We start from the raw sequence: 12,768 nt of genomic DNA, 5'->3' as shown, positions 1-12,768 counted from the left end.
TGACTTCGTCTTAGGAGCTGATACTAATGACCCTTGATTGGTGTACTTTCCTACCCAGGGTATAGGGAAACTTTCTCCTAAAAACTTAGAAGGGAAAAAAACAAAGAGCCTATTTCAAAAGCATGGTGTGAAATGATTGACCAGCCCTTATGAAAGATAAAAAAAATTCCATCTCTATTGATGCCTCCGCGAACACTCTGCTTCCTCACGCACTCGGACACACTCATTAGTGCCCAGTAGCCCTTTGTGCTGGTGCTATTGAGTTGGCCAGCAAACAGGGTTGTCAGTCCAATGAGGAGTGGGTCTAGGTGAAACGAACTATGCTCCTAAGCAGAAAACTCTCCCTCAAATTGAAGATAAAAGTGTGAGAATACAAGCGGCCAGGATTCTCGTACCCTTAAAGATCCTTGTTAAATCTTAATAATATTTTTCCTAGCTCTATCGCTTCTTCTAGAGTTAAGATTTCCCCTCTCTTCTCAATCTCACCACTGCCATGATCATGATCTGTCCTCTTATCTAGTTTTTTTCTTTAATTTTTGGATAGTCTCTCTCACCAAGTTTGGTATTCTGATTAGGGCAGACTCTCTTTCCATTTTAAGGAGTAAGGGTGTAGTCCCATTCACTGTCATTGGCTGCTAGCTAGCCCATGGTGGAAGCTGCGCATTCATATAAATTCTTTTTTTTTTTTTTTTTGGGTACAACATTCATCCAAATTCAAACCGTTTGGAACTTCTGAACCATAGGGCGCCAACAAAGATTTGAATATCTAGGCGGTAGAAATATTTAGGTGGGTACACAGCATTGTTCAGGTCTCAAACTCAAACTAGCCGGTCTATACAGGGAACCAGATCCTCTCCAGCGCGCATCTAATGATTGGGAAAGTGTACCCACCATCCGATGCACACTGAAGAGGATCGGGGTAATACCCTAGCAGGGGCTAAAACCGAACAAGTAATCATGACAAAATACACAAATATACTGTATAAATTCATATCCGGTATTTCTACACAAGCATAGGGGAATATACTGCATTTATTGATTCCATCCAATGGCTCACATTTTGCGTATTTCCACGCAAGGATATCAAGTGGATTGGTGACCACCAAACCCGATTCAGATCAGGCAATCAAGCCAATCTAAATCCTTGAAACCATGATTGAAGTTCTAACAAAGCCTTATAGATGCTCTCAGAGCCACAGTCACCACTGAGGTTGCACCCATGAACCAGCCATACTAGCACTCTACAACAAGCACATTCTCAGAAGACGGTTCATTTTGGAAAGCTTCAGGGGGTGTTTGGTTCGGTAAATCTTTGGGATGACATTCTTTAGAATGATAATTCTTAATTTTTGGAGCCGTTTGATTCCACTAAATTGACCCTCATAAATAAACACCCCACTTCCCATGAATGACCATATTACAAAGGATGTGTTCCAAATATAAGTTTACCTCAACACTTAAACTCAAATTTGAGCAACCTTTTTACCATCTAATATAAAAGGAGAAAGCGGAAAGAAATTCTTTACAGAAGCCAATATTTCAACCCGCGAGAAACATGTACTAACCTCAAGATAGGGGTGTCAATTCCTAAACCGAGCCGATAAAACCAATCAGACCAAACCGATAACACAGACCGGACCCAACCGAAGCCTTATTGGTTCGGTTCGATTTGAAGTATTGCAACCCCAAAACCAAACCAAACCGCACCGGAAACCGAATGAACCCAAAGCCGACTCAAAACCCGGACCACAACTGAAACCAAACCGGTAAAAAACCGAAACATTCCAAAATTCATTAAAAAATCAAAATTTGCATAGTTTTGTATACATTTGTATGGAAAGTCGAATCCAAACTAGACCAAAAATCAAAACCAACCCGATTACAAATCGATTTAAGAAACCGAAGACAAACCGAAACCAAACTGCACCGAAACCAAAACCAAACTGAAACCGGAATTTCCTTATTGGTTTGGTTTCGGTTTCAGCTTTCCCACACCGAAACCAACTCAATCCGGACCGAAACCGAGCCAGACCGACCGATTGACACCCCTACCTCAAGGCAACCATACGATTTTTCAGAAAGAAACATAATTCAGAAGAATGTCTATCAAAAGATTGACATTCATATCCGATATATACACCATTTGATTTACCGAACCATACACACCCTCAAATTTCAAGGGGTGATAGCTTTGCTAGTTGAGAGATTTTTACTTCACCAGGAAAAAAAAACACTTGCTCAATATCAAACTCAATTCAGAAATTACTCATTGATAGCATCACAGTCAACTCAAGCTACAACTCATGCATGCCTTCTGAAACATGAATCCTATATTTTTTTTATTTCCCCAAATTAAAATTTCCGACATCTGTGCTAATAGATAGAGAGGTGTTACAACAAAAAATAGTTCCTCATTCCAATGGCGGCTTGAACAAAACTTCCTACAATTTGACCTCCCTCTCACTATGGTTACATGAAGTTTGTGCCTCTAACAAGAAAAATCTAGCAACACAAGTTGGGGTTAAGTGCAGAAAGAAACAGCCCAATGCCAGGAAGAATGAACCCATCATTAATGTTTTTACCCCAAATTTTATGGCATTGAACAAGAATGTTGCATACCAAACATGTGTGTCAAAGCAAGGACTTTAATAATCCATGCCACCCATGCCACCACCCATAGCAGGAGCCTCCTTCTCATCCTTGGGAAGTTCAACCACTACAGCTTCTGTAGTAGTCATCAATGACGAGACACTGCAGACAACAATGCAACAGGTCACTAAAGAAAGGAAGAAAAGGAAAAGACAGGTCATTCAACCATGTGTCAGAGATCCCTGGGTCGGTTTGAATGATCATACCTTGCGGCATCCACCAATGCAGTTCTTATAACTTTCAAGGGATCAATGATTCCAGATTTCACCATGTCCACATATTCCCCTACTTGTCCAAATGAGAGAAATGGAGAAACTTTTTAACACAAATGTGATAAATATGAACACAAATCACATTAACTTTTCTTCCAAAGTATATCATTAGAAATCCAAGAGGCTAAGAAAGTGCTTTCAAACCTTTAGCCGCATCATATCCAAGATCAGGGTTCTCCTGCTCCAATAGCTTGCCGACTACCACAGCCCCTTCAACCCCAGCATTGGCAGCAATTGTGTGAACAGGTGTCTGGTTTCCATAGTAAAGTCCCCATACATAATTAGACAATATTCAGATAATACTAAATTGTGTTCTTATAAAGACAAGGCAATTCTGAAAAAAGCATTTGTCACTAAAATCTACCCGTTCCACGGCCCCAGTGGACTCCAAGCAACCAAAATTATTAATTAAGCCTTCACCGGACTCAATGAAGACCCAAGGTCAACAATATAATCAAACTAGAAACAATCACCTCATCCTTGAGTGACTCACCCAATCAAGTCCCAGCAGAAAAAAGCATCTGGGAGTGTTCTAGTAATTACACTAAAGCCCCCCCCCCTTTCTCCCAAATGACTTGCACAAATATTCCTGTGCACCTTTTCCACAATGTGATTAGATCCAGTGATTTAATCGTTGTCCTTGTTAGAATGAATGGATTTTTTAACTCCGTTCTCATCCAGTTTAACATGAATGGAGAAATACAGTTACTTCTCTAGTAGTTTCAGCTTATGGTTTGACAAAGATTAATACCTTCAGGGCATTCTGGATAATTTGAACACCAATCTTCTGGTCAAAGTTAGCAGTTGGCAACTTCTCTAGTTCCTTAGACGCATAGAGAAGTGCAACACCACCACCTGTGGATGGCCAAGACATTGTTTAATAAAGTATCCACATAATGGCATTTAAACAGAACACTTCAATAAAACAAAGAGTACCTGGTACAATTCCCTCTTCCACTGCAGCCTTGGTGGCATTTAGAGCATCAGTAAATCTATCCTTTTTCTCACCAACTTCAGCTTCGCTAGCACCTCCTACCTGCAAATAATAACACATTAAGGTTCTGTCAGAAAACTCAAGCTGAGAATAAAGTTGCCTAACATTATAATTGAAGCACCACCAGGAAGCCAGGAACTAGACCTTCAAAACTGCAACACCACCAGAAAGCTTAGCCAATCTTTCTTGCAACTTCTCCTTATCATAGTCGGAAGTGCTCAATTCAATTCCAGACCTCAGCTGTTAAAATAACAGATTATCAATCAAAGTGGAATTTTAGAATATCTTCCATTTTATTCACTCACCAAGAAAATCATTCAGCTAAATTAGAAAGAAATAAACCTGGTCACATCTTTCCTCGATGGCTTTCTTGTCACCAGCCCCATCTAGAATTACTGTGTCATCCTTTGATATTGTCACCTATAAAATCACTTGCGAGTTAGTAATAAAGCAAAACAGAAGCATATAACCAAAAAACCGTCATAGCATATGGAAACAAGAACAACATTGTCCACCAAGAACCTCCTCTCTCTCTCTCCAATCCAACTCCCCAGGTGAAGGCAGGATCCAATCCCAGGATGTGGTGACAAACAGCCACTGCCTATACCAGCTATACTAGCTAGCATCTTTGGTGTCTTTTAGTTTTTTAAAGATAGTTTACACGATCATGGAAAATAGGGAAAAAAAAAAGGGGGGGGGTGAAAGAGTGAATTGCAAATTTCTCCTTGCTTCCCCATTGTATACGTTATCAACTGCATCTAAACCTTACCCAAAGTTGACAAATATTAAATAACAAAATTAAATTGCAGATAAAGTACTACAATTGATGCATTTCCATATGTTATCTGGACAAACAACTCACCTTTTTACATGTGCCAAGCATATCCAAGTCTACCTTTTCAAGGTTCAGGCCAAGCTCTTCTGTTATGAGCTACAACATAAAAGAAAGGTGAGAGTCAATACAGAGTTCTTGCCTTAAAACTAGAAGTATAAAAAGTCACCATGAGTTTAGTCCACATACTTCACCCCCAGTGAGAGTGGCAAGATCTTGCATGTTGGCCTTCCTGTTTTCTCCAAACCCTGGAGCTTTAATGGCACAGACCTACAAAAGATACATGACCAAAAAATCAGACCAATTAACGGATACTATATCCACAAAAGCAACAACCAACTGTGCCATATCTTATTAAAACAGCCGTACCTTAATTCCAGCACGTAGCTTATTTAAAATCAGAGTGGCCAATGCATCACTTTCTATGTCTTCAGCAACAATTAACAAAGGCCTTTGCCTCTGAAACTCCCAAAAATATTGTCAAATAAATAGATAACTCATTATACAGATAGTCTAAGATAAGAGTAACCACACTGAAGGCAGTCAAAGACAAAGAAACTGTGCTAACCTTCAGAGCCAACTCCAATACTTTAACGACAGCATTTATGCTTGAAATTTTCTTCTCATAGACTAAGATAAGAGGATCTTCTAATTCCTGTGAGCAGATTAAAAAGTCTTGCTTCAGTCAACAAGGCAGTTTCCAATAAACACAACCAGGGTAGTTGATTTCTTAAGGAAGAAACATAATTAGCCACAGAAAACTCATGGATGCACTACTCTAGTGGAACAAATTGGAGCCTCCAACAATCAGATGACGAGACTCACACATTTTTGGGTCTTTGGGTTGGTGATGAAATATGGAGATATATAACCCCTGTCCAATTTCATTCCCTCGACAACTTCCAATTCATTATATAGTGTCTTGCCATCCTGCAACAGTTTGATAGTGTGTCAGAACTATAACCATGGGAACGGGGAATATATTAGCTGATCTCAAAAAATAAAGGAGAGAAGGAAGAAACAATAAATTAAGAGAAATTGAAAGCCAAACTGTAAAAAAATAATAATAATAATCCAATTGCCAAAGCGACCTGCCCAAAACTTTTGAAATAAGAATATTCGAAGTGATTGAAAAACATGAACAGTTAAGGAGAAAAGAACACAGATTAAATCCACTGAAATGCACCAATGCAGAAACAGATTCATTCAATAAACTCCATCTTTGAAAGTGGTTTTAACAACCGCATAGAAACATGAAAACATAAGATGAGCACTAGGCAACTTACAGATATGGTGATGACTCCCTCTTTGCCAACTTTCTCCATAGCTTTAGCTATGAGCTCACCAATCTCTCTCTCTCCATTTGCAGAAATTGTGCCAACCTTTTCCCCAAGAGAATTAAATCAGCTGCTGAGTAAAATATTAAAAAAAAAAAAAAAAACCTACTACAACAATTGTAGCCCTTACTGGTTCATTACAACCCTTCACTTCTAACAATTGCAACAAAACTAATGGGAGAAAGAAATAAACCTGTGCAATTTCTTCGGATGTGCTAATCATTCTGGCTCTGCTCTTCAGGTTAGTAACAACAGCATCAACAGCCATTGTGATTCCACGGCGCAGGTCCATTGCATTCATCCCAGCTGCAACTGATTTGCAGCCCTCAGAAAATATAGCACGGGTGAGGACTGTGGCACAGGTGGTACCTGCATAAATGAAAGGTTCACCGCATTGGCCACAGATTAAAAAAAATCTTCTAAGAAGTTCATGAACTTGGTCCTTTTCATAGAAGTAAATCAGCAAGTTGCTATAAAAAACTTTGAAGCAGTGGTATGCAAAACTCCCGACTAAAAAGGCCACATTCTAAGATAAACAAGCGTTTGCCACCTCATTTATACTTTCATTGAAGCGGATTCTTAACGTAGAGTTTAGAATCATACCATCGCCTGCCACATCATTTGTTGCATTGGCAACCTGCTTCACAAGGCTAGCACCCATGTTTTTAACTCTATCTTTGAACTCAATGCTCTTTGCTACAGTAACACCGTCTTTTGTCACTTTTGGGGCACCGAAGCTTTGTTCAATTACAACATTCCGTCCCTTTAAAAAGGTAAAGCACAAGACCATCAACCATCTAAACCAAGCGATGAAAACTAAAAGGGGTATATAAGGGGGAAAAAAAAAAGCAGCAGCAAACCGAAGTAACTATCAATTATAAATAATAAATCATTTGGATGCAACAATGGGAAAAAAAAAAAAGGAATATTCTAGAGGGTACAGAAAAGGAAAGGAAAAAGGACAAAAAACTTCATCAAAGCAGTAAGCAGGGAGTCACGAGATCAGGAAGAAGCAGAATATACACTAATGGAGGCAGAGCCGTGAAGAGAAGGCGTGCTGCCCCATGCAACCAAGCACTTGGGCGGAGTAAAGCTGATCTACGAGCACCCAACCTAGCAAAGAAAAGGCCTGAGCAACACTGAAGAACAGGGGGGGGCGCTTTACTCAAATAGGGGCTCAGAAGTAGTGTGCGGCTTAGGTCAACTAACACAAAGAAGATACAGTTCACTTAACGATTGCCGTTGGGTTCCGAACTCCATATGGGGAAGGATCATTGTTGTTTGCGAGGTCTCGATCATTTACATGGACCCACAATTCTTAGTCATTGAGATTCATGGGTGATTCGGATGTTTATTTAGGTTTGGAACCCTCTCTTTTTTCCCCTTTCAAACAAATAACACTTTGAAAATTTTACTTGAGAAAGATTCAAAAAGTGTCAAACCTGATCACTGTTTCACACTAAGCAATAAATTGTGCGACTCAAGAAAATAAACACTTTAACATGACTGCAGGTTTTGCATCATCATATACCAAGCACTGGCCGGAAATGTGGTTTTCCGGATCAACAGCGCAAAATGTTAAATTTAAATTACTTGTTTTCTTCATAAATTAGTTTCATTTAATTTTCCCATGTAATCCAATTGTTCGAACCTTGTTTGCCTCTTCTTTAACCTTTAATTTCGTTCAACATATCAAAGTTAAAACTCCACGGGAGTTTGATGCCAACTAATAAAGCACTACAGCTCTCCCCTTCTGCAACCGTTTCAGTTTAAAGCTGAACCAATCGAGAAATCTAATCCATCGCAAAAGGTATTCCGTAGCAAGACATCTGAGCATACCACTACAAATATCTACACAATAAATACTCAGCGGCGAATGATAATGTCCTTTACCTTAGGCCCCATGGTTACTCTAACAGCATCAGCAAGATCTTCGACACCCTTAAGCATCAAAGCACGAGCTTCAACTCCAAATTTAATATCTTTAGCCGCATAGTTTCTGTTCCAACTCAACCTGCTACCAATCTGACAAACCATACCAATACATCAAATGAATTAGGCTCCATACGAATAAATATTCAATCAGAAGAAAGAAATCAATCCACAAAACACTAAAATGAATAAGAGATGCCCAAATTCTCACCTGCTGGCTACTATTCCTAGCGATCCTGTAGACCCAAAAAGCAGAAATGGATGAAGATTAATGACGAGTGAAGAAATGTTGAAGAAATTAACAGAACCCAGAAACAAGAATGATACGAAACGAAAACTAACCGGGCTTTGGAGGCGAGGTTGGCAGCCACGCGATACATGGTTGTGAGTCCTGCAGAAGAGCAGAGGAGAAGCAAATGCTAGAAGTGCGAAAGTTCTTCGCAGGGCAGAGATCGTCCCACGAAATGGGGAACGAGGGGTGTAAATAGAGAGAGAGGGGGTACAGCGGAGGCGGAGCAGGACTGCCTCAGAGAAGGTAAGAGAAGACTCTAGAAGCAGCTCCTATGCTAGGGTTTAGGGTTTTGTTTGTAAAACGTTCAATTTGTTATAAAAACAAACCATCTTTAGCTCGTTGGCTGCATGCCTCACGGGCTCAAGGTCATCTTGCGAATCACAGGGTCACACACTCACACCGCACCCAGGTAATTGGAATCGGGCCATGGAGAGTTGGAGACTTTACCCAGGATTAGGGGTGTCAAAACCTAAATCAGACCAATAAAATCGAATTAAACTAGAAAAAACCCAGATCAAATCGAATTGAAATCTTATTGTGCCGTTTTGATTTGAGATATTGTTACGCTCAACCAAATGGATCTAAAATCAAACTAGAATCAACTCAAAACCCAAATCAAATCAGTATGAAATCGAAAACAATCCAAAATTTATTAAAAAAGCTAAGTTTTGCATGGTTTTGTGTAAGTCTGTATGGAAAATCAAATCAGAATCGACTCAAAACCCGGATCAAAATCAAAATCAAACTTGTATGAAATTGAAAACAGTCCAAAATTCATTAAAAAAAAAAAAAAAAAAACCAAGTTTTGCATGGTTTTAGTTTGTATGGAAAATCAAACCCAAATTGGACAAAAAACTAAAAACAACCCGATTTTGAATTGATACAAGTAACCGAAGCCAAACTGAAACCAAACTGCACCCAATTTGAAATTGAAATTTTCTTATTGATTCGGTTTTGATTTCACCATTCCCACATTGAAATCGATTCAACCCAGACTAAAATTAGGCCAAACCGACCCATTGACACCCCTACTCTGACCTCAAACCCAAATACTCTCCGGTAAACATTCGATGGCTAGGAGCATGCTAACATGAAATCCCAAATGCTTCTCAACCATTGGATACATGTTGGGCACACAGGCGTGTTGGAAAGGATCTCATTCCCTAAATCTTAATCCTTTTTTTCTTTTTTAATATATATAAAAAGCCATATCTTTTTTTATAAGATAAGAAGGTCATGTAACTCATCATTAAGGGTGTCAAACGAGATAATTCTTTATTGATTTTGATCCAAAGGGGGTTAATCATGAAACATTTTATATACTAAATGGTCCAACAACTAGGATCTGATTCATTTTAAGGATGGGATTTGTAGAAAAGCAACTCTAAAATGGTGTACAAGATAATGGAAAAATAAGAACAAGTAATACACACAGATTTACAAGGTTCGACAATATTGCCTACGTTCTCGGTGAGATGAGATTCTGCTTCACTATTAATGGAGAATAAGATTACAACGCTCGTCCCTCACACCTCTCAGTATTGGTTGCATTACAAAGAAATAAACTCCCGCTATGAATATATGACAAAAAAACCCTAATCCAAAAAATACACAACTACCCTCACATAAAAATTTTGAGCGGGGCTGCGCCCTACCTGTCGAGGTACTGCACCAATGCTCCTTGGATTAAACTGTGACAGAATACAAAACATCATACACCAATAGGATGGTCCAATTCCAAACCTTTAATGGTTCTAGGCATTTCAAGTATCAAATACCTAAATATATGTGTTTCTTTGTAATTATGACTAAGAAAATTAATTGTTAGAAATAGAATTGATTACTAAGGCGTTCATGCCGTCCTCTATTTATAGAAGAGGAATAGCCATTGAAAAGACTTGTCCAAAAAATGCACAAATGATACGTCTCTCTAAGAGAAGAGACGGTAAACTACTAGTTACTAACATTCGATGAGGAGTTGTTGGCACTTGACAACAACCATCAACACTATAAAAACGTGTACTTTAATTGGAATCGAATCAGCCAATTCTTATTCATTTCTTCTCATTCCAACTCCAGATGATTCCATTTTCACCGAGAAATAGCTTAGAATTTATTGGATTGAACCGATTCAAGACGATTCTGATCCTATTTGAATCAGAATCGGCTCTAACCAATTCCATTACCGATTACAATTTTTTAAACCTTGGTTGTGGCCCTAATCACCATAATTATCCAATAATAATGTACATACAACTTGTGTCCACTATGTCCTTGGGGGACCACACTTTTGGTGAGAGCTCACCATGCGTGCATTCACGTTGGAGTAAATAAACTCATAACCACATGGTTGATGAAGCTTAGGCACTCAACAAAATAATAAAAAAAAAAAGGTATACTTAAATAGAAAAGCATTGCTTTATTTAAGAATATACTTTATTCAAAACTCTTTATTACAAGATACAATGAGATGATACAACAAAAAGAATTTCCAGGAAAAAAAAAATTAAAAGGTCCTGATTATCGCCATCATCTAGTTAGCTCGAGTCTTCTCACGACTGATTTGTTACACTGGTTAGGTGTGACTATGTATAACCACGACTAAATTGTAGGCTTAAATCGTAAATCAGGTAAATTCGTGGAGTTCCTCGTTAGAAAAAAAAGAAAAAAAGAATAGAAAAATATTGCATTATTTGAAACTCCTTCATATTATAAGATACAATGAGATGATACACTAAAAGGGTTTCTAAAAAACAAAAGAGTTAGAGGTTCTGATCATCATCATCTAGGTTGATGGTAGAGAGACAGTCATCTATGTCACGGATGACAGAGAAAATATTCTCAAAAGTCAGGGGCTTCTCTAGATAATCATCTAAGCCAGCATCCATGAACTGTCTCACTTCCCATTCTTTACTATGGGCTGTGACTCCAACGATCATGCTTTCACAACCCATCTCCCTCAGCAACCTTGTTGCCTATCATCACAAAACCAATCTCATGGTCATACAAATATAAAAAAATTACTCATTGGGCCTGGCCTATAAACAATGTCAAAGCCCATAATATAAATGGGCCTAGGGATTGTGAGTGTGGGGCAACCGGCTGAACCGAATAGGCCCAATGTAGAACAATGAACAACAATACATGAATGTAGATCAGATAGTATCTGAATTTAGTGAAGTTTACCTGAGTTCCATTCATTATTGGCATCTCCATATCCATGAGGATAAGATGGAAAAAATCCCCTTCGCGACACAGAGCCACTGCATCTTGGCCATTGCTTACTTCTCGGGTTTCTACTCCAAGATTGGTGAGAAGCCTCTTGTGATAATCTCGACCAATGAAGGCATCGTCCACTACTAAAGCAGTTACCCTGTTCTTTAGGACAAAGTTTTGGACTTCTGCTATTGTGAGAGTTCTCGAGGTTGAAGCCCTCAATGTTGAAGCATCGTTCGCGGGTTTTGAGTTCCTTGAAGTGGGCCTTCTCATTTTTGCTTCCAGCTTGGAAGAAAATGTATCAACACACACTCTTGCTAGGATTTAGAATGGAAGAAGACTACCTAATAAACAAAATCAACAATGTCATATTGACATCAATTATCCCTTTAAAGCAATCCAATGTTTTCTTAGAATTAGTCAGCACATATTCTTTGGGAGTTCATTTGGGCTGGGCCAGTCTGAACTTGCAAAAACAAGGCCATATATTTTTGGGCCAAACCTGACTCAAGATACTAATTAAAGCCCATTTTTACACATCCATTATCAGATCTCAAATGGAAAACTAAGATCCATATCCCAAAGCTCACAACGCAGCCCAAACCATTCGAAAGAATTTGGGGGCCAATAATGGCCACTGAGGCCCAGATTACTCTAAATTTTTTAAAGTGGCATAAAATCATGCTAGAGAGAGTCATCTCTCTCTACAAACAAACAAGAAATAGACTAAAATGCTTAGAGCAAAAAAAAAAAATCTTGATTTGTGTTAAAAAAAAAAATTGCATTAGAGCATGGATCAACAACATGAATCCCATAATAATGTGGTAATACAAATATTCATATATTTACCCATGAATTAAGGCGAAAATGCGTATAAGGAATAACATAATTAGAACTTAAGCACTTGGGAGCTATGGAATAAGATGCTAAAAATGTGTTGCACCATAATCAACAAGAATGGAAGTAGAAGCAAATTTTGTATACCTCCTTGTGCTTTCTAGCTCACTTGAGAAGAAACTCCACAACACCTATCGATGATAATGTTGCAGTCACATAGATGATTTTATACTAAGTGGAGCTGGTTTTGCCTCTACAGTGCATTTACGATTGGTGGAACATGTGGAGAGAAGCTTTCCGGAAAAGGGCGAGTGAGATCTGCACGGTGCCACTTGGCCTTCGGTTGGCATTGCATGGTTGGTTACGGAAGGTCACCAACCAAGAGTACAATGAACATAATATTTCGT

At 38.7% G+C, this 12,768-nt stretch overlaps 2 protein-coding genes across 2 annotated transcripts; both read right to left on the bottom strand.

Annotated features, from left to right (window-relative positions):
• Positions 1 to 2,315: 2,315 nt before the first annotated feature.
• LOC122092091 (chaperonin CPN60-2, mitochondrial) lies at positions 2,316 to 8,611 on the bottom strand. The gene is made up of 18 exons (XM_042662402.1): positions 8,359 to 8,611; positions 8,228 to 8,252; positions 7,978 to 8,109; positions 6,688 to 6,847; positions 6,278 to 6,453; positions 6,034 to 6,129; positions 5,573 to 5,677; positions 5,316 to 5,402; positions 5,117 to 5,206; positions 4,937 to 5,017; positions 4,778 to 4,846; positions 4,258 to 4,335; positions 4,060 to 4,155; positions 3,858 to 3,957; positions 3,673 to 3,776; positions 3,066 to 3,171; positions 2,856 to 2,934; positions 2,316 to 2,751 (listed from the first exon to the last, which is right to left on the bottom strand). Exons 1-18 carry the CDS (start codon positions 8,394 to 8,396, stop codon positions 2,646 to 2,648), a joined length of 1,728 nt encoding a protein of 575 aa, XP_042518336.1. The 5' UTR covers positions 8,397 to 8,611; the 3' UTR covers positions 2,316 to 2,645.
• A 2,096-nt stretch (positions 8,612 to 10,707) lies between these two features.
• LOC122090584 (two-component response regulator 24-like) lies at positions 10,708 to 12,566 on the bottom strand. Its single transcript, XM_042660226.1, has 3 exons — positions 12,509 to 12,566; positions 11,495 to 11,868; positions 10,708 to 11,283 (listed from the first exon to the last, which is right to left on the bottom strand). Exons 2-3 carry the CDS (start codon positions 11,795 to 11,797, stop codon positions 11,071 to 11,073), a joined length of 516 nt encoding a protein of 171 aa, XP_042516160.1. The 5' UTR covers positions 11,798 to 11,868; positions 12,509 to 12,566; the 3' UTR covers positions 10,708 to 11,070.
• Positions 12,567 to 12,768: the final 202 nt, after the last annotated feature.

The sequence above is a fragment of the Macadamia integrifolia genome, chromosome 10, assembly GCF_013358625.1.
Source record: "Macadamia integrifolia cultivar HAES 741 chromosome 10, SCU_Mint_v3, whole genome shotgun sequence".
Taxonomy (NCBI): domain Eukaryota; kingdom Viridiplantae; phylum Streptophyta; class Magnoliopsida; order Proteales; family Proteaceae; genus Macadamia; species Macadamia integrifolia.
The sequence above is the reverse complement of the archived record's forward strand: the minus strand, read 5'-3'. Positions and strand labels throughout refer to the sequence as shown.